This window comes from Lingula anatina, chromosome 3 (genome assembly GCF_051362555.1).
Source record: "Lingula anatina isolate TDL-2025a chromosome 3, LinAna3.0, whole genome shotgun sequence".
NCBI classification, from domain to species: domain Eukaryota; kingdom Metazoa; phylum Brachiopoda; class Lingulata; order Lingulida; family Lingulidae; genus Lingula; species Lingula anatina.
The window spans coordinates 25,740,622-25,763,320 of NC_141769.1; the positions used below are offsets into that span (position 1 = coordinate 25,740,622).

At 36.2% G+C, this 22,699-nt stretch overlaps 2 protein-coding genes across 13 annotated transcripts in view; one reads left to right on the top strand and one right to left on the bottom strand.

The window, feature by feature from the left end:
• The first annotated feature begins 584 nt into the window (after positions 1–584).
• LOC106156612 (uncharacterized) lies at positions 585–16,474 on the top strand. The gene is made up of 9 exons (XM_087008759.1): positions 585–1,037; positions 6,165–11,482; positions 11,759–11,987; positions 12,700–12,840; positions 13,178–13,250; positions 13,519–13,559; positions 13,833–14,941; positions 15,220–15,315; positions 15,493–16,474. Exons 1-9 carry the CDS (start codon positions 974–976, stop codon positions 15,691–15,693), a joined length of 7,272 nt encoding a protein of 2,423 aa, XP_086864885.1. The 5' UTR covers positions 585–973; the 3' UTR covers positions 15,694–16,474.
• Positions 16,475–17,080: 606 nt separating this feature from the next.
• The window catches only part of LOC106156613 (uncharacterized), a 39,023-nt gene continuing 33,404 nt past the window's right edge, over positions 17,081–22,699 (bottom strand). For all 12 annotated transcript variants that reach the window (XM_087007720.1, XM_087007718.1, XM_087007719.1 and 9 more), the window contains 6 exons: positions 20,697–20,807; positions 20,304–20,405; positions 19,727–19,889; positions 19,158–19,337; positions 18,630–18,754; positions 17,081–18,310 (listed from right to left, as the gene is read on the bottom strand). In XM_087007720.1, coding sequence (XP_086863846.1) covers positions 18,236–18,310; positions 18,630–18,754; positions 19,158–19,337; positions 19,727–19,889; positions 20,304–20,405; positions 20,697–20,807 — 756 coding nt within the window. In that variant the 3' untranslated portion in view covers positions 17,081–18,235. The remainder of the gene's footprint in view (positions 18,311–18,629; positions 18,755–19,157; positions 19,338–19,726; positions 19,890–20,303; positions 20,406–20,696; positions 20,808–22,699) is intronic.

Consider the following 22,699-nt stretch of genomic DNA (forward strand, 5'->3'; position numbering starts at 1 on the left):
AGAGAGAGAGAGAGAGAGAGAGAAAGAGAGAGAGAGAGCTATAAAATTTTTATATAACAGAAAATACGCCCTTTATACTTTACAGAAAATGTGAAGAAAGAAAGAAATGCATACACGTGGACAGAAAGAGACAGGGGTGCATTCTAAAAGTATTTCAAATAACTGGTTCTCAGACTTGTTTGCATAGCAACAAACGAGTTTATTAAATAATGCCATATTAGCTCTCCCTGCGGTCTGTAATACATGGTGAAAGGCGGAGGCTCTTAACAAATCTCACCCGCTGTGTACAGTGCTTACCTTTTCTGAATCTCAGTACACGCTCACAATGTTTTTAGTTGTATAGATAAATAGTTAAGGTCGATACACAATGGATAGAAAAGGGCTATGTGAATTGTTTTCTTTCACCGCCTTCCTGGAAGACCGCCGGGAAGAATCAATAGACCCTTATCGTTAATTAAATGTGAAAAAATCTAGTAACTCACTGCTAAGACATAATCAAAGACCTGCTTTTAACATATGCATGCGAGTCATTATGATCACGTACACAATCGAAAAAGACGTTTAAGATTTAACATAGTTCATATATAACGCGATACTAGACGCCTATTCAGAATAAAAATGGAACGTTGATGTTTGTTTTACTATTGTGAGGGATCCAGTTGCAAATAGAAAGAAAACCAAACAAAGCATTGGTTTGCATCACAATAGCCAAACGGAGAATCGAGGTCGCGCATTGTGCTGTATGCCCTGTGCAGCGTTGGTACAGACGTGTTGAGAGCAGCAGTCAACTAAATAAGCTTCCTGATGGGTGACGAGCGTCTTTAATGGCTGCCTAACGATGAGCAGTAAAATACACGAATTAAAAAAGATAAGATGAAGGAAGTATAATTAGCTTCTTTTGTGAAAGAAGCGTAATTTGAAAACACAAAAAGGCAACTCCAATATGGAATAGGCGTCCAGGACGGCCCGTGACATGGCTTTGAAGGGACATTGGATTCAACTGTTAACATGGCTGGCTTCAGTGTTGACCTTGGCAGGTAAGTGATTCATACGGTCTCGTGTAGAACTTCAACAATCAGCAAATGATGATATCATATTTTTGCCCTGAACGGGGGTGGGGGTGGGGAGGGGGAGACTCTCAGGGGTTGGAGCCACCCCTTCGGCTGGGAAAGGGTTCACTCATAGTCAAATTTTGCTCTTATCCTATTCCAGTACTGAGACAAACGCAAGATTCGCGGTGAAATGGTAAACTTTTCTGAAGAAGAACTTATTGTGAAATTGTTCTTTCAAACATAAACGGGAGGAAGCAATCAGAAAGGATGATATCGCACTTTTTGTCCTGAACGGGGGGAAGGGAAGACTCGGGGGATGGAACCACCCCTTCGGCTGGGAAAAGGTCCGTTCATAGTCAAATTTTGCTCTTATCCTGCGCCAGTACTGAGACAAACGCACGATTCGCGGTGAAATGGTTAACTTTTCTGACGAAAAACCAATTCTGAAATTGTTGTTTTTAAACACATACGAAAAAAAAAAAATTTCCTGTAGCATTCATACATGTCCCTACTTTCATTTTAGCTTCGTCATAAGGACAAATGTAATTTTTGGTTGTAGTAAGTAAAAGAATACTTGCCCTGATGGCACATCGCGCATCTTTTTATGTAAATATTATCAGAATTATTTTAATGGATTGCTAATTTTAACTTTGTTATAATTGACTGATATCCCATTTACAAGCCATCGAGCCAATGAAATGTTTATTGTAATTTTCTGTTCTCATAACGAGGTACGCTTACTTTTGTTGCGTAAGGTAAGCTGATTTAAACAAAATTTGCCTGTCGAAATTTCATCTGTGAATAGCAATGTCAATAATTAGCCTAACTGCCAAATTTATAATACTGCTGCATAAGGTAACCTCATTTAAACTAAATTTGACGGTCAATTTTTCCTTGTAAGCAGCAATGTCAATAATAAGCCTAACTGCCAAGTTTATCATACACATTATACACATTTTACAGTTGTTTTAATTTTTAAATAATTGAATTTGAACAAACTTGCCAAAACCTAACAATACATTTCATATTGTACTGCATTACTTGTATCTTAGGTCACTGCAAGTTAACCTTTTACAGCCTATGTAAAGTGTATAAAATAAATAAATAAAATATATTTTACCTCCCACTGCTTCATCACAAATCAGCAACCCCATAAGGGCAGTGCAAGCCACATAGAGAAGCACGACGTTCAATACTTTGCCCATCATCGGATCCAAACAAAAATAGCAATAACTGAATTCAGCTCACAGCACTGCAGAATCCGCTTATGCCGTGAACCAACGTTCGAAGACAGTCATATATAGTTTGGTATTCTTATTTCCTTGTTTATACAATCTTATCTGAAAAGAGTTATTCTGGGGAATCTGGTTTACTCAAACCACAGACTCACGATTTTAACTGATTTAGTATTTGTGCCCTGGACAGGACACGAACATAATGCACAATAAAACTAACCAATGATAGTGCTGCTAGTGATTTTAAACAAAATTGTTGACTTTATTTATTCATTTTTACAAGTTAAAATGTAACACAATAAAGATATCTCATCACGATTTTTTTAGAATTAAACTTGAAATGCACAGGCTTAGTTGGGGTCTTGCTCATAGCTCTGCAGAATCTACTAACCACCACGAGTTAATGTTAAACGCCAGTCATGCATACAACGTTATTCTTATTTCAATATATACACAAAATAAATTTGAGCTGATAAGAGTTAATTACAGGGTGGGCGATTAATTTATTTTAGGAAATAAAACCGCAGTGTTAGTGTGCAAATGACCTTTTTAACTACACGTATACAATTTAGTTCTGCCAGTAATTGTAAACATATATTTTTATATTTATTAATTTATTAGTGTAAATGAAAAAATAACCATAACATCTTCAAAAATAAAATAAATAATTAATTAAATAAATAAACAAATAAGCATTAATGCTCCAGAAAACCAATTGCACAGTATATTAGACAACTAACTCTTGTGTACTTACTTGGTAGGTTAGATAAAATGTAAGGTGGAGAAACAAAAATGGCGCTTAAATAGGTTGACTATGTATCTCACACCGTGCCCAGGACCTCACGTTGAACAGACTTTGGTTAATTGTTTTTTCAATTATTTTTATGATTTATTTATTAGTAGGAAATTTTAACAGGGCAACAATATGTTTGCTTCTTGTTGAAAAAAGCGGTAGAATACAATTAAAAGCCTAGATTACATTTACACGGGCGCCGTGCGATGAAATTGTCAGTGCGATTTTTTTTTAATCGCAAGGAGCTACGGGTTACGCCGAGTATGTCTACATTACGTGGCCACCTCCGCTCAGACACCGAACGAAAAGGGTATTAAAGGCAGTATACGTGCACCGTACGGGCATCGCATTTTAAATGTAATCTAGGCTTAATTGAAGTAAAACAAACGACATGGTCACGTCGGATATCCCGTTTTCCTGTTTTGTAAATCTACCAAGGTAGGGGTAATATTTACTGTATTGATCTTAATTTCATATAACCAATCACAAATAATTGTCTGAATGCCCCGTTCACATATAATTAAGGTAGATAATTCCGTTTCAATTCGGTGACATTATAGTTTATTAAGGTATATTTGTCTTACATATCAAACACAACGAAACACGCTCTTAACATAGTGGGGGAAGTTTTCATAAGCTGTATCAAAAATTGTTACTGGGAACGCAAAATGAATGTCGTTTTTAGTAAAGCCTGATGAATATACCGTCTAATACCTATACTAAACAAAATCTGCACAACATTTTTCGCGAGACACGGAAAAGTAAATTAAATAAAATAGCCAGACGGTAAACACCGGCAGGCATTGTCATTGTCGTCATTTTGTTAATTTAGATCCAATATTCATTTTGAGCGACAGATACATCTTCAAGTTCAGTTATGCTGTACATAATGCTTCTGCATCTTCGGAGACTTACAGCATCAAACCTCTTCACGCAGTACGTTACACACCCCGGTATGAGAAACAAAATCTACCTTAGATTTTATAATCTTTGGAACAATAACAAATTCAATACATTTTGTAACAATAAAAATCAGTCGTTATACAAATAAAGGAAATCCTTAACGCATTGACGTTTTCTAAATTCTAATTTTGGGAAATATAAATAAACCTTTCGTAACATCAGATTGTTGTCAGTGGTAAATATTGAACTCAACTGTGATGACAGACACGTTCAGCTGTTTATAGTTTGCGCAAGGAGTTATAACTCCTTGGTTTGCGGTACTGTACATACATATATTTAAGTTCGGCTGTCCGAGCTATCTTTATCTATATATGTTACTGTTTTTTATTTATATGAAACGGTGTAGTTAGTTGTCTTTGAACAAGATTTTACCTTGTTTGTTAAGGTGAATATCAATAGGACGATCTCAAGCACACTTTAACATGAAAGACGGCAGCATATGATAAAATATACTTAAAGTCTATGAGCCAAAATGAAAAGAAAACTTCAAATAGTAAATCCAACACAAATATCTGATCTCTAGCTTTTGCTTCTTCCTTTCTCCTCATAACCCCTTTTTGTTAGTGCTAGGAGCAGATGTGAAAAAATTCCGTTCATTTTTTGTCCTTCGAAATACCTTGATTCACCCATGATTCTTAATGACATCTGCTTGTTTGTATTTCAACCCGCAAACATACACATATTCAAGGAAAATGTCTTGCATTACTATAATAATATAATAATATATTTATTTCAAGTCTAAAATCCATAAAATGTTCAATAGACTGTACAACATAAAATACAAAGAAGTTTATAGATAAAAATGGTTAAGATATATATTATATAAATCAGAGCTAGACAAAATTGTAATAAACAGTAATTAAAAGTAAAAAACCCAAGGTTTCTTTAATGTAAAATTTAAAATTCATGAATAAAATGTCTTAAAAATGTGAGTTTTCAATTCCTTTTTAAAAGATTCTTGTGATTCTATTCGTCTAATAAAAATTGGTAACTTATTCCATTCTACTGGTACACAAAATGCAATGTCACCATATGTTTTTAACTTTGATTTGGGAACTTTTAGTAAAGGTTTGTCACCAGACCTCAGGGATCTTTGAGGGTTATAATGTTTGACTAGACCGATTATATAAGTTGGAGCTAGGTTACAAAAAGCAGCATGTGTAAAAACTAAAACCTTAAATAAAATTCTGGCCCTAACTGGTAACCAGTGCAACTGTTTTAAAATTGGAGTGATATGGCAATCCCTAGACTGTAGCATTAAAAGCCGTGCTGAGATATTCTGGATGCGTTGTAATCTTTTGATCTTATCATCTGGACATCCATATAATAAAGAATTGCAATAGTCCAACCTGGAAGTTACCAATGAGTGTATACCAGTAGCAGCAGATGATTGATTCAGATATTTCCTTATGGTGCCAATATTCCGAATGTTGAATAAACAAGACCTTGTGATGTTGGAGATCTGCTTGTCCATTGAAAGTGTAGAATCAAAGTATACTCCTAAATTTTTTACATGGGGGGAGGATAATGCCATACTTGCTCCAATTTTAAATTGCAGGATGTGAGCAAGGCCCTTGTTGTGGGGTTGAGTAATGACTAAAAATTCTGTTTTTCCATCATTTATCTTCAAATCGTTTGAAATGAGCCAACCTCTGAGATCTGATATGCAGTCAACAATGGTGTTCACAGACAATGATGGATCATGGATGTTACAAGATGTGTACAACTGGGTATCATCTGCATAAAAGTGGTAACCTATCTTATGATAACGCAGAATTGCTCCAAGGGGTAACGTGTAAACACAAAACTTTTGAGGCCAAAGAACGCTCCCCTGAGGAACACCAAATAAAAGCTGTGAGAGTTCAGAAAGCACACCATTTATATTAACTTCATGCAATCTCCCAATAAGATAGGATCGTAAAAGATCTAAGGCCTTATCTCTAACTCCTACACTCTGCTATAGAAATGTCAATAAAATATTATGCTCTACTGTTTCAAAGGCAGCAGACAAATCTAACAGTACCAATAACATAGCAGAATGTTTGTCAAGCCACTTAACAAGAAAAACTTACGATATGATGGCCCTTTATTTCAATGACTCTTCATTTTTTTTTAATTCAGCTGCAAACCATATAACACAGGCGACGCCATGCACGGATGGCGATACGTTTCCACATCCGTCTGGAGATTGCACCAAATACCTTATATGTGCCGCCGGTTCTCTACTAGATCAGAATTGTATCGTCGGACTCAACTTTGATCCTAATACCCATGGCTGCGTTTGGCCCAACCAGTACGCTTGCCCTACAACTACTACTACCACCACTACCACGGCACCGTATACAGGGACAGGTAGCACCACTCCTCGGTCAGTAATTCCAACTACCCCAGGAGTCACGTCCACAACGACATGTACACATGGACAGAACTACGTGCATCCGTCCGGGGATTGTAACCGCTATCTTACGTGTGCGAATGGCATTCTTTCAGAAACGACTTGTGCGACAGGACTCAATTTCAATCCAGATGACAATGCCTGCGTTTGGATCCGCGATTATGCTTGCCCTACTACCACCACTACAACCACTACCACGGCGCCGTATACAGGGACAGGTAGCACCACTCCTCAGACAGTTACCCCTACTACCCCAGGAGTCACGTCCACAACGACATGTACACATGGACAGAATTACGTGCATCCGTCCGGGGATTGTAACCGCTATCTTACGTGTGCGAATGGCATTCTTTCAGAAACGACTTGTGCGACAGGACTCAATTTCAATCCAGATGACAATGCCTGCGTTTGGATCCGCGATTATGCTTGCCCTACTACCACCACTACAACCACTACCACGGCGCCGTATACAGGGACAGGTAGCACCACTCCTCGGACAGTTACTCCTACTACGCCAGGAGTCACGACCACAACAACATGTTCACATGGACAGAGCTACGTACATCCGTCCGGAAACTGTACCCTATACCTTACATGCTCGAACGGTATGCTTGGAGAAACTTCATGTTCAGCAGGTCTCAACTTCAGTCCAGTTGATGGTAACTGCGTTTGGCCCTACCAGTACGCTTGCCCCCAGACCACTACTGCTACCATCCCATCCGTATCATATACAATGGTGGGAAGTACTGAATCATATGCAAACACAAAGGAATTACCAACTACAACTGAATCAAAAACAACCTCAACTAAATTTACGTCAGCGTCAACCGAATCATCAACAACCACAACTGAATCATCAACAACTTCAATTAAATCACCATCATCCACGATTGAATCACCAACAACTACAAGTGAATCACAAACAACCATAAGTGAATCACCAAAATCCACAAGGGAAACACCACTAACCTCAACTAAATTTCCATCAACCTCAACCACAACTGTGTCACCAACAACCTCCACCAAATCACCAACAACTGCAACTGCATCACCAACAACCTCAACTGAATCGCCAACAACTACAACTGAATCACCAACAACTTCAACAAAATCACCAACAACCACAACTGAATCGCCAACAACTACAACTGAATCACCAACAACTTCAACAAAATCACCAACAACCACAACTGAATCACCAATTACATCAAATGAACCACCAACAACCACAACTGAATCACCAACAACTACAACCAAATCACCAACAACTACGACTAAATCTCCAACAACATCAACTGAATCACCAATTACATCGACTGAACCACCAACAACCACAACTGAATCACCACCAACTACAACCAAATCACCAACAACTACCACTGAATCGCCAACAACTACAACTGAATCACCAGCAACTACAACCAAATCACCAACAACCACAACTGAATCACCAACAACTACTACTAAATCTCCAACAACATCAACTGAATCACCAATTACATCGACTGAACCACCAACAACCACAACTGAATCACCAACAACTACAACCAAATCACCAACGACTACCACTGAATTGCCAAAAACTACAACTGAATCACCAACAACTACAACCAAATCACCAACAACTACTACTGAATCGCCAACAACCACAACTGAATCACCCACAACTACCACTGAATTACCAATAACCACATCCGAATCACCAACAACTACAACTGAATCATCAACAACTACAACCAATTCACCAACAACTACAACTGAATCACCAACAACCACAACTGAATCATCCACAACTACCACTAAATCACCAACAACCACAACCGAATCATCAACAACTACAACTGAATCACCAACAACTACAACCAATTCACCAACAACCACAACTGAATCACCAGCAACTTCAACCGAAACACCAACAACCACAACTGAATCACCAACAACTACAACTAAATCTCCAACAACATCAACTGAATCACCAATTACATCGACTGAACCACCAACAACCACAACTGAATCACCAACAACTACAACCAAATCACCAACAACCACAACTGAATCGCCAACAACTACAACTGAATCACCAACAACTTCAACAAAATCACCAACAACCACAACTGAATCACCAATTACATCAAATGAACCACCAACAACCACAACTGAATCACCAACAACTACAACCAAATCACCAACAACTACGACTAAATCTCCAACAACATCAACTGAATCACCAATTACATCGACTGAACCACCAACAACCACAACTGAATCACCACCAACTACAACCAAATCACCAACAACTACCACTGAATCGCCAACAACTACAACTGAATCACCAGCAACTACAACCAAATCACCAACAACCACAACTGAATCACCAACAACTACTACTAAATCTCCGACAACATCAACTGAATCACCAATTACATCGACTGAACCACCAACAACCACAACTGAATCACCAACAACTACAACCAAATCACCAACGACTACCACTGAATTGCCAAAAACTACAACTGAATCACCAACAACTACAACCAAATCACCAACAACTACTACTGAATCGCCAACAACCACAACTGAATCACCCACAACTACCACTGAATTACCAATAACCACATCCGAATCACCAACAACTACAACTGAATCATCAACAACTACAACCAATTCACCAACAACTACAACTGAATCACCAACAACCACAACTGAATCACCCACAACTACCACTAAATCACCAACAACCACAACCGAATCATCAACAACTACAACTGAATCACCAACAACTACAACCAATTCACCAACAACCACAACTGAATCACCAGCAACTTCAACCAAATCACCAACAACCACAACTGAATCACCAACAACTACAACTAAATCTCCAACAACATCAACTGAATCACCAATTACATCGACTGAACCACCAACAACCACAACTGAATCACCAACAACTACAACCAAATCACCAACAACTACAAGTGAATCACCAACAACTTCAACTGAATCACCAACAACTACAACCAAATCACCAACAACTACAACTGAATCACCAACAACCACAACTGAATCACCAACAACTACAAGTGAATCACCAGCAACTACAACCAAATCACCAACAACCATAACTGAATCACAAACAACTACAACTAAATCTCCAACAACATCAACTGAATCACCAACTACATCGACTGAACCACCAACAACCACAACTGAATCAACAACAACTTCAACCAAATCACCAACAACCACAACTGAATCACCAAAAACTACAACCAAATCACCAACAACTACAAGTGAATATCCAACGACTTCAACTGAATCACCAACAACTACAACCAAATCACCAACAACTACAACTGAATCACCAACAACTACCACTGAATCACCAACAACCACAAGTGAATCACCAGCAACTTCAACCAAATCACCAACAACCACAACTGAATCACAAACAACTACAACTAAATCTCCAACAACATCAACTGAATCACCAACTACATCGACTGAACCACCAACAACCACAACTGAATCAACAACAACTTCAACTGAATCACCAAAAACTACAACCAAATCACCAACAACTACAAGTGAATCACCAACAACTTCAAGTGAATCACCAACAACTACAACCAAATCACCAACAACTACAACTGAATCACCAACAACTACCACTGAATCACCAACAACCACTAATGAATCACCAGCAACTTCAACCAAATCACCAACAACCACAACTGAATCACAAACAACTACAACTAAATCTCCAACAACATCAACTGAATCACCAACTACATCGACTGAACCACCAACAACCACAACTGAATCAACAACAACTTCAACCAAATCTCCAACAACCACAACTGAATCACCAATTACATCGACTGAACCACCAACAACCACAACTGAATCACCAACAACTACAACTGAATCACCAACAACCTCAACCAAATCACCAACAACTGCCAGTGAATCGCCAACAACCTTAACTGAATCACCAACAACTAAATCTCCAATAACATCAACTGAAGCACCAACAACCTCAACTGAATCACCAACAACTTCAAGTGTATCACCAGCAACTACAACTAAATTTCCAACAACTTCAGCTGAATCACCAACAACTACAACTGAAGCACCAACAAACACAACTAAATCACCAACAACTACAATGGAAGCACCAACAACCACAACTGAATCACCAACAACTATAACCAAAGCACCATCAACCACAACTGAATCACCAACAACTACAACCAAAGCACCAACAACCACAACTGAATCACCAAAAACTACAACCAAAGCACCAGCAACTACAACTGAATCACCAACAATCACAACCAAACCACCAACAACCATCACCGAATCAAGAACAACTACATCCTCGACTAAATCTCCAACAACCTCAACTGAGACACCAACAACCACAACTGAAATGCTTACAACATCAACTGAAGCACCAGCAATCTTGACTAAATCACCAACAACGGAATCTATAACAACCATAACTGAAACAACAATGATTTCAACTGAAACAACAACAAGCACAACAGATTCACCACTATCCACTGCAGAATCACAAACAAACACCTTGCCCGCAACTACATCAGCATTTCCAATGACTTCAACAGTGTCATCTACAACCATAGCTGAATATCTTTCAACAAATGATTCACATGCAAAAACAATGACAATAAATTCCTTATCATCAACAACAAATACAACTGAGGCACCAACATCAACGGCACCCCTTGGGACAACGCCTGTTGAGGAAATTGCAAGAACAACAACAGAATTGACAAAATGGACTTTATTTACAACCACAAATCAACCATACACTGAGACAACAACAGAATCAGCTGTGTCTACCACTGGAGATGTAACAACAACCATCAACTCAACCTACCAAATTAATATACAAAATGACATTACATTCCTGTGCTCTGTGACAATAGAAACTGTAAATAGCAGCACTGCCATATACTCTGAAGGTTTGAATGATACAACCTCTCCAGGATTCAGGCAGTTAGCAGCATTTTTTTGTAATCTGGTAGGTACAAATACCAGCCATTATTAGATTGGATTGCCATGTCATAAATCCCTTGCAGAGGAAAAACTTTTTAGGATTAAATAACAAAACCACAATCTTGAGGAATCCAAAATAATAATTTTTATGAGTCTTAATTTTAATGTTTTATTAAATTATTGGCTATATTCTGACCATAATGTCTTATTGACAATACATGGGTATGACTACACTGTTTTAGTGTGAATCAATAATGCTTGATTGTTATATGATATTTAAATCAAACAATGTTTTATTTAGGTGATTGAACTTCAAGGGCAGCAATTGCAGGGGTTTTCAGTGGTGTGTACTGTGATTGCCTTCAGAGCAGGCAGTGTTATTGCTGACTTCAAGCTACAAGTCATACCCCAGGACCAAACCGTTCTTGTGAACACAACAGGTGTATTGGATGCAGTGAGGAAGGTTTTCCTGTCAGCAAACAGCAGCCAAATAACATTTGGAACAAATAGTTCAGATTTTATTATTGAAGGTAAGTAGGATATGACCTCCCAAGGGTAGTGTGTTTTAGAAAACTTAAATGAATGATAATCATCATTTGGGTACTACATTCAAAATGACAATTATTGATTTCTACTGTCATTTTACTTTTGACTGGCCGCAAAAATGTACCCTCTGGCATTGCAGCAGATTTTGAGAACTAATAAAAATGATAATTATCATTTGGACATGATAACCTCAATTCACTACATACTGGCAGCAGGATTGGTGGCTATTGCTCAGTAGTCCATGTCATATTCAGTACACTGGTAGCAATAATCAGTTTTTGCAAACAGTCCATATTTACCTACATTGGACTGTCTGTGCCTGATCATATGGGCAGTGGAGGTTATTTTTGCAACAGTATTGTAGTGTTAGTTTATAAGCATGATATCTCAAAAGGTTTATTATTCAATTTTAATATGACATTTTAAAGAAAGACAGTTACAGTTTTTAGAAAAGAAAGAAGTGATTGCATTTCCAATTGAACCTGAGTCTCCCAATGTTTTAAAAAGAATTTAAGTTTTTATCATTTAACATTTGCCTAGGTGTAGAAGAGAATTTTAGTTTTTATTATTTACATTTTGCATGGGTGCAGATCTGCACTCTAAGACTGTGCACTCTAGTTAATAAGATAAAATATGATAACAGCAGAAACTTTTTAGTGAAATATATAGAAAAAAAATTCAGAACTTTATTTTCAGATTACAATGAGTGCCAAACTGCTGACACCAATGACTGCTCAACATTGGGGTCATGCATCAATACATTTGGTTCTTACCAATGTCAGTGCAGTGAGGGATTTAGAGATGACAATGTCACATCACCAGGAAGAAAATGTACAGGTAATACCATACACATATCTGTATAATGAGTCTCAGTCTGGTCTTTGTTTTTTTTGTATTCAGAAAAAAAAAATAGTGAAAAATCCTTCTCGTCCATGTAGCTTAATTATTTCTAAAAAGTCTACATTTTACTTCTTGAAACAGCCCTAAATGAATTCCTGACTAGTTACAGAAATTATTACAGCTAATACAGAATTTCTTTTAGTTGCTTTCATGTAAAGGATCATGATGGTAATACAACTTAACTAGGGGCAAAGAATATAAATAATTGATAAAATAAAATATTTGGAGCCAAAATGTAAATTATAAGTAAAATTTTAATTGAATATGTTTCCAGAAATTTGTGAAAGCACCAGCTGCAGCAACAATGGAAAATGTCAAGAAAATGGAGGGAACTTGTTGTCATGCCAGTAAGCAAAGCTTTTTCTAGTCATCCTTAATCTAGCTTTCAAGATTTATATCTCAGCTGATCTAAATATAATGGTGTCAGGCCATGGTGCAACATAGAAAAATATCAGATTGAACATTAGCATTTGTTAGATCGCTTTTTATATTCTTAACCTTAAATGAGTGCAATATGCAGTGCTGTCTTGTTAATTATTTCTGTAAATTCAGCAATGATCTGTTTATTGGAAATTACCAAGTGCTTTAGTCATTTGATATTTTTAAAAAATTCAGGTGCAATGAGGGTTTTGTGGGAGACCAATGTGACACTAAAGGTAAAAAATTATAGCAAATACATTTTAAATAATTAATATTAACATCAAATGTGATTGTTACTTTTTCATATCCCACAGATTCATTGTGCAAAAAAAGTATATTAGACACAACTATATTCCACTGAATGCATTTATTAAGAATTAGTTAGAATTGACTAGTGGAACTGATGAAACAATCAAGGGAGTGATATAACACAAATGAAAGAGCAATGAACAATCACCCTTTTCACATGATATCTATGTATTTATTTTAATGTATTTAACTTATTTCAGTCCTGATCCACTGGGAGATTCTATTGATAGCAGGATGCAGTAGCCTAGCAGTTCTTTGCGTCGTCATCCTGATAGCAGTGTTTGCAGAGCGCAGTCGGATGTCAGAGAATCAGTCTTGCTTGTCCAGTACTGAATTCAGCGCATATGACCAGGAAAGTGTTTCTGTGTCTACAAGCAGTTTTCATCCAAGTAGTAACGACAAAACATCTGTTGCAAGCCAATTACCCATCATGCGCAGTATCCATTCCCCCAAAACTCGCCTAACTCCACAACAGAAGAAATACATCAAAACTTTTCCAACAAGAATAATAGATAGGTTTAACTGGAAGGACAAGAAATCTTCAGTGAAGAAAAATAAAATATTTTCTTTCATGAGAAAGGAAAAGAAAATTAATCCAAAGACTTTCATTGGTAATGGAGTGCCAGATGCCCATAGGGAAATTAATGGTACATATTACTATGGCGCCGAAGAAGAGACCATACCAGCAGCATATGACAGAAATGACCTTAAGAATGGCAGACAGAAGTCTGTGTTAAGCAATGGCAATATGTTCCCCTTAAGAGAATCACCCCTTTCAAATGGCAGTCCATTTGTTCAACAACAATATCAAAACAGAGGGCAAAGTCCAGGAGGTGCCACAGCATCTTACTACATTCCCGAGTCAATACCTTATCCAGTCAGTGCGAGAAAACGCAATAAAGTTGGACAAAGTCCACCAACAATGCATCAAGATTTGATAGACATTCAAGAAGCACCTGTATCAAGAACAAGGCCAATATCTCCAAGGAAATATAACAAAGGTCCTAAAGCACATGTTGCCGTAACCAGTTTTGAAGATTCGTCTGTGTCGAGAGACGGCCAAACTTATGTGAAAAGGTTTATAAGTGACAGAAAGGGCCCATCAGTGAATGAAAGAGACCCCTCTGTGTCAAGATTGAGTCCCTCCAATCTCAAAAGACATGACAGGCTACAAGATAGGGCACAGAACAGACAGACAGAAAGGTTTAGCAGCCCCACAGAGGATGACGAGCCGAGAACATTTACCCACAGATACAAGGAAAACTGGAAAAAGATGGGAAAACACAGTGGTTTTCAGGAATTCGGTCAGGTAGTTTTCCTGATTTTCAGAACATCTTTGTTCTTAATTTTTGCTGCAGTATGATTGATGCAAGCACATTTTGAAAGAAAAATACCCTGTTTAAATTTCATTCAGCGAGCAAAAAAAAACCTGTAATAGATTAAAAAAAAAACATTTTTGGGATATGAAATATTACTAGCAATGTAAAATTACTGTATTATATAACTAAATTAACCAAACTATGCTCACTTAGAAGATCTTCATCATTATTACTGTGGTTAAAGTGTTTTTTTTTAATTTTTATTCAGGATTCTGTATCAGAAGTCCACAACACACCTAAACAGCCAAAATCACCTAGTAATCTCAGCTCTACTCAAACCAACTTGGAAGCTTCAATGAATAACGTGAGTACACAGAACAGAACTGAACAATTTTAATCAAAACTGCTCTGAATGAGGACAATGTGATTTTTGATACAGGTTCTTGCCTATTTGTCAAAAAAGTTTATGATGAAGGGCAAATCAATTAATTATTTTATTTATTCTGCGATTTTATGCCATACATTAACTGTATTATTTCAGGGAACACCATTTTCGTATATACCATCCCTGGAAGACAGTGACTTTTTTCGCAGAAAAAGAAAGCAACATTATCAAAGTCACAAAAGGAAAAGAAGAAGTTCGGTGGAGAGATCGCCATTTCAATCCCCCCCTGAAGAATGGGTAAAATACCACAGAGAAACAATAAGCACGGGTGACAGTGAAAGTGGAATTCAATACTAAATATTGGCAAATTGTAAACTTAAACAATGTTGCAAACTTCACCTTTAAGTGATATTCTGTTCCTGTGATGCTGTTCACTGCCTTGTTTCCTATTATTAATAACTTTTTTTTTTGGGGGGGGGGGGGGCTGTTCTCTCCCTCAGGTTGGATCTTAGCACATTATTTTTAATTTAAAGCTTCTGGCTATTTAGTTTTATTTTCATTTTTGAATATTTTATAGTTGTGTTATAACTTTTTGGCAAAAAAAAGTATTTTGGCTGAAAACTGGTGATAACTACTACCTGCCAATGTGTCATTTTTGAGAATCATTAATTAGGACTGATAACAGTTCTAAAGATTAAAAGAAAAATGTTCAAATGTATGGGCATGTAAGATAAGCTTTTAGTCATTTTACTTAGTCCGTCCTTATTTAAATAATATTTTGCCATATACTGTGCCATAACAAATAAGTCCGTCCACAATTTTTAAGAATATTTCATATATATATAGGAAGATTATTTTCTTATTGAATTAGAAGTGATCTTGTTTTGTATTGAATTTTTACTGCTTTACTCAAAGTATATATCAAGAGGCATCTATGTAAGTATATATGCAAATTTTACTTTTTTTTAAAAGTAAAACTAAAATTATATTTATATTCAAGACAACTTTTTCTTGTATCTCTTCTCAATATTTTATATGGAAATCAAGAGATTGTTTCATGAGAGTAAAGATTTTGTTAGCCATAAAGCATTGTTAATTATTTTTGAGTTGCAATAAATTCTATTTATATATAAACTTTCACCTCTGTTTACCTTGTTATTTGGGGGAAAATGATAAAAAAGTGAACATTGTTAAAAGAATAATTTTCAAGTTTAGTCTTAAATTTGGCTCAAATTTAAAATTTAAATGTTTTCTCCTCATTTTTCAGTCACGTACAATTCACATATCAAAATTAGACCATGTGAACATCATCTATGTAACATATCAATTAATTGCCAAGCTATGACACAAACAACTCATTTACAGTTCTAATTATTTATTTATTTATTTATTTATTTATTTAATTGAATCATCATTGCAGCCTGGGGTAATCAATTAGACAAACTATACAGTTATAATACTTGACTGCAATAAACTGACAGTTTCATTTTTTGTGCAAGATTTATTTAGAGGTACTGACTCTAAATCTACAGGAAGCATGCCTTAAAGTTTGTGTTACACTTAACTAATATTTACATAATACATCAGTACAGTTATTCATCATCCCTAACTTCAGGGAATATTTTATACTTATAAATTGGTATTTATTTCTCAGTATAACTGTCAGGGCTATTTAGTCTTCTCAACTGGTGTTCTATACACAAACATAACAATTCATTACTAAAATGTCTCCTACTGTACAACATAAAAATAGTATAATATACTTCTTATTGATAAAAATGCTGAATCCATCTGTTAGTTCATAGTTAAAATATCCATAAAATGTGTTCTGACTGAGACCAAACCTTCCTACGTGATTCTTACAGAAAAAATAATTAAAAAAATAACAGAATTGGTTTGACTTATATCAGAATAATAACAATAAGGGAGCAATTATTAAAAAGTATTCATGAAAACTTAGCTTGTGACCCATTAGAAATTGACTCACCGACTTCAAATAATTCAGTCCATTTTCATGTATTTCAGATACATTTAGCAAACATTAAGCTTGTTTAAAAATTACTATATTAATTGCTCAGGATTCATCATGGACTTATACCAGCTACTTGAAATATTTTCACATTTAACACTTCTCTACTCACCATATTCAGATAGGATTCAGAATTAAAATAAAATGTTTATTTCATTGATGGTTTTTTCAGTCTGCTCTAGTCAACAGAATCCTCCATATCCTTTGCCAAGAATATTATGGGATTTGTGGAACTAAGTCAGTCAAACGACATATGAGAACCAATAAGAGCTTAACTTTTAATCAATTTTGACTGTTCAGTAACAAAATCTGATGAAGACAAGGGCAAGGATGAAAAAGTTGGAAAATATGATGTGGCGGAATATTTTTGTGATATTTTTGACTTCCAAAAAGAAGGAACTCCGCCTATAGTCGGAAAATTCTCATCCCTGCAGTGGTGTATGCTCAGCCTAAAGCTGGATTTGTCCACACTCTACATCAGTCATACCGAGATGAAATGGAGAGAGAATTGCTACTATAATTTTTCTAACTTATAATAATACTCTCAACCAGCCATAACAAAACTGGTCTACAACACTGTTACCATTATACCTACTCTTTTCTGAATATCAGAAACCAAGTCTCCCCCCCCCCCCCCAACCTTATTTGATCAGCCAGGCAAAACACAACTGTTGCAGCAGCTTTTACAAAGTCTATAAAACCAGATCTAGATACCACTGGCTCCATCTATCCAGATACTTTTACTGGTAGAACATAAAACTCGTCTACATCCTCTATTATTAGTCAGGCCAGGCATCAGACAAGTCCAATCATGTATAACATGTCCAGAACATTGAAAAAGAAAGTGAGAATGGAAGTTTGGGGTTTCCCTCATATATCTGCTGCTCTGAAAACTGCTGCCACATCACTTGTTCCATAACCTCTGGCTTTGGCTTTCTTGTACATCTGGAAGGAAAAGGTCAGTAATTAGTCAGTTTCATGTGCCCAGAGATGTAAAAAAAAATCAATGTACATTAGTCATTTTACTTTTTCTGCAATAAATCTAAATAGAAGGTTCAAACTGGCCAGCTGTCCAACACACCAATCCAACAGCTCAAAAAAATATATTTTGACCTTATCTACAATATTATTGGGGGAGAGGGGGGTATGGGCTTATAGGTTCTTACTGAAAATCAACCTAGATTATTAAGACCAAAGACCAGCAGCACTAAAACCAAATTTAAAGGTATGTGAAACTGCTTATATCCCACTGGGACCTTCTTACCTCGTTGGCTGCAGCTGCCACCGCTAGGGGCTGGTCCACCTCGTCTCCTAGGTTTAGGGAGAGCCGCATGTCCTTCTGCTGGTTTTGGAGAAGAGCTCTTGGGTTATAGGAATTCTCCATCATAGCTGCAAGGTTAATGCATGTTACAATTTATTTCAACTGTATTTCCTGAAATATTTTTATTTTCCAACAAAAAGCTCTATATAACTGTACATAACTGAAATAAAATTTCTGTATTGAAAACCCATGGGGAAGTAAGTTGATGTAATGAGCCAAACTGTGAATGATATTTCTTTTATATACCAGATTATTCTCACACAGTTTTTGTTTAAGTTAACAAAAAAAGGTCTGCAAAGCATTAAAAAACCCAGTGCCTCTGTTTGGTTAAAAATTATGCCTATCAAGATAAGAGACCAAGAGAAGGGAGAAAACAAAAACCCAAGATTTCATAAATCTTTGCTTTTCTCTCTGCAATGACTTTTCATCGAGAAATTCACAGAAACAAATTCTTCACATCACCCTACTCACCATAACCTTTACTTCTGAACAGTGAGCAGTTGAGGGAACTAAGACTTAGGATTTCTAGGAGGTCTTCTTGGTGCAGACCCACTTTCCCTGCCAGAGCCATGCCTTCAGACAACCCAGCTATTACAGTGCCCAGAACCATGCTGAGGACCAGACGCATCCGGGCACCATTGCCGATTTCACCTAAATAAATAAATAAATAAATAAATAAATAAATAAATAAAATTATGCATTATCCAACCAATGTAAGCCACTGTTAATTCAGAGTAGGTCCTCTTCCAAAGGTATTTGTCATCCACATACTTTTACTTTACAAGTGATTTTAGAGCACTAACAAATCTGAAAGGTGAAAACTTACAAGCTGAAACCAGTGTTATACAGTTGGATGAGAGAAAAAGAAAAATTCACATAATTCTTTTAAAACTGACAAGTAGTTAAACTTTGGTCATAAAATAATATAGAAAAAAAAAACTGATCATTTCAATGTTTTGTAAGATGAGATTAAGTAAATCAAACAAACAAACAAACAACTATAAAATTTCTATCACATACAGACCAAGATGATGACTTACCTAAGTAGTATGTTTTTCTTCCAATAGCTTCAAAACAAGATAAACAATCATCATAGAGATCCCTGTCTCCTGCGGCTAAAACCACCAGCTGTCCGTCCTCAGATGCCTCCTTGCTACCAAATACTGGCGCCTCCAGAAACCTGCCGTTTCTCATTGTTATTGCCTAGAGACAAGAACGATGGATTTCATTAGTACCCAATCCACAGATTGATGTTAAGAACTCTTAGAGGTATCTTTGCTCTCATTCACCTGCTCTTCTAGGGAGTTACAAAAGTAAAAAAGGTTAACAATTAACTTGGATAGCAATTAAATGAAACTGACTGAGGCAACATAACTTAATAATCAAACTAAATAATACAATTGAATATGCACAGTGTACTATCAAATCGGGGTCGGAAGAAGCCATCTTCTGGGTCTTTCCAAAGATAGTCAGAATTTTTCTAGTTTACATTCTAATATTTTTATTCGAAGATGGTCCAAGATGGAGGATGAATGCACAAAGATAATTTGGAAGACTCTGAATACCTCTGAATCCACTCCCTGAAACTTGTATGCCAAATAGCAGAATGAAAGTTACCTCATTGATATCTGTAATGGTTTCTACGTCCACTGAAGACATATCCACAAAACTTTTCCCTGGTGATATACCTTGAAGCACCCCACAGTTGCCAAAGACAAGCTAAAATGTAAATTAAAAAACCTGACAAGGAAATATTAAACAACTGGTCTTAATTTATATTATTTTACTTTTGTATCTTGATAAAAAACATTTCTGGTTAACAAGGATAAAGAGAATACTATTTAACAAATAACAGAAATAAGATTCTAATAAGAAATTAGAAAAGCTACATTTCTTTTCATATCCTTGTATGTGCCAAAACAATGGAAATGCAACAAAAATAAATAAAAGCTTCAAATACAGATTGGAAGTGAACATAAAAATTATTATAGCTATAACTTAGAAACTCACATCTTTTAAAGCTGCAGGATTGGCTACAGATGAAAAAATAATGTCACAGGATTGCACAACATCGCACGGCGTCTCTCCAGGCAAGGCACCCAAGGCTGCAAAATCTTTACACTGAAAAGAGAAATAAATACACAGGTGCTTAAAAAAAGGCCTGAGTTACATCAGTACTGTAACAACAAAAAATATTAATTACTGATGACATAGCTATAACAATTAAAACTTGAATTTTTTTCGGTTACTAATTAATTCATTGCAAATATAGTGGAATCAGACAGTTTACTTCAAAATGACAATTTAGACAATTCAAAAGAAATCTCAACTAAGACAATGAAAAACGCAACCAATCTGCAACAGTGCCTTTAAACTGCCTTACAAAAACTGTCTCACATTCTGTCTACCCCACAACAAACACATTCCGACTGTCAAAGGCTCTATTTCATAAAGAGATTGCAAATTAAGAAATGTACCGATTTCCAGACATTTTCCTCAAAAGCATTCTCATTACTTGTTTGTCAATCACAATATCCCTGGAAATTTCAACTCTTTTTCTAATATCATTAAGGGACAATATATTCAAAACTGTTGATAAAATTACAATGTAAAAACACAAAAATTAAACATTTCTACCAAGTGTCTTCTGTGTTCTCCTTTTATCAAGAGATTCAGTAAATCTATTTCATGGTAATATTTCTTTGGAATCAACAGCCACTGCACACAGAAAAGTACGGAATTCATCAGCATTTTCACTTAACAACTACTGGCCCTTAGACTGTTTTATCAAGAACTTCTGGTTTTATTTACGGAGGGGGGGGGGGGGGGGGTGTGTGATAAAAATGTCCCTTTGAAGAGAAACAGTACTCTCAAAATTTGATCTAATTTCCATTTCATTTCTCAATACTTGGTGAAAAGGTACACTTTCCAGGCCCGTAGCCAGCAATTTTAAAAGGGGGGTTCTTTTTCTGAAAAAGTGGACCCTTTTCCATTTAAACTTCATGTACCTAGATCAAATTTTACCCAGAGAGGACCTTTTCCCAGCAAAAAGGGTGGTTCTTTCTAACCCCCCGAACCCCCCTGGCTACGGGCCTGCTTTCTTAGATATGAAAATGACTCCCCACTTTGAAATGACTAGCTACAGGCTAGAACTACCTTTTAAACTTTCCATCTGATCACAGGGAACATTACACGTTTCATAACATTAAAGGGCAGTCACAAGCCAAAGCAATTATTGTAAATGGTTTCTAAATATTACACAAACACGTCATCCATCTAAACAAACGTAACACTGTATTACCTAATTGAGCAGAGTACACCTGGAAAATTACGTGCAGTTTCTTAGATTATTGACGAGGCTTTGAGATCTTTCAATTATTTGAAGCCCTTTTCTTATACCGTGTGGGTTGAATAATTCATGTGATTAGTACCTATGGGGAAATCAAGGAAGAGGAGTAAAACCCCTGGACTTCATTTGCAGATCAATTCTCAAGTCAATGTCTGATCCATTGTCTGATAAAGAAGAGATCCAATCCAATACTGAAGTCTATAACTCCTTGCATCCAATCATGTAAAGTAAGCATATTACAGAATCACATCTGAAGTTCCAGATCCAATATCTGCTGTACTTGCTGATTATCAGATACCATTTATATAGTTACATGCTATCAGAAAAATTAAGAAAAAGAAACATAAGAAACCACACAAATTTCATATAATTTTATCAAGAATTTCCTCTCATTAATCAGTGTATTTATTATTTCATACTACATTTACAGTTTCAACCTATAACACACAACCAATCAATCAATTATTCCATCAATCAATCAATCAATCAATACCAGTTCTTTTGTAATCTTTAAGTGCAAATATTGCATATATTTACCACTTACTGCTAAATAACAATGCAGGATTTTCAACATTACTTAAAAAGAGTTCATTGCTATTACATTCCAACACTCAACTGTGTAGAACTATACATGTACCAATAAAAAAACAAGAACAAGCTTTCC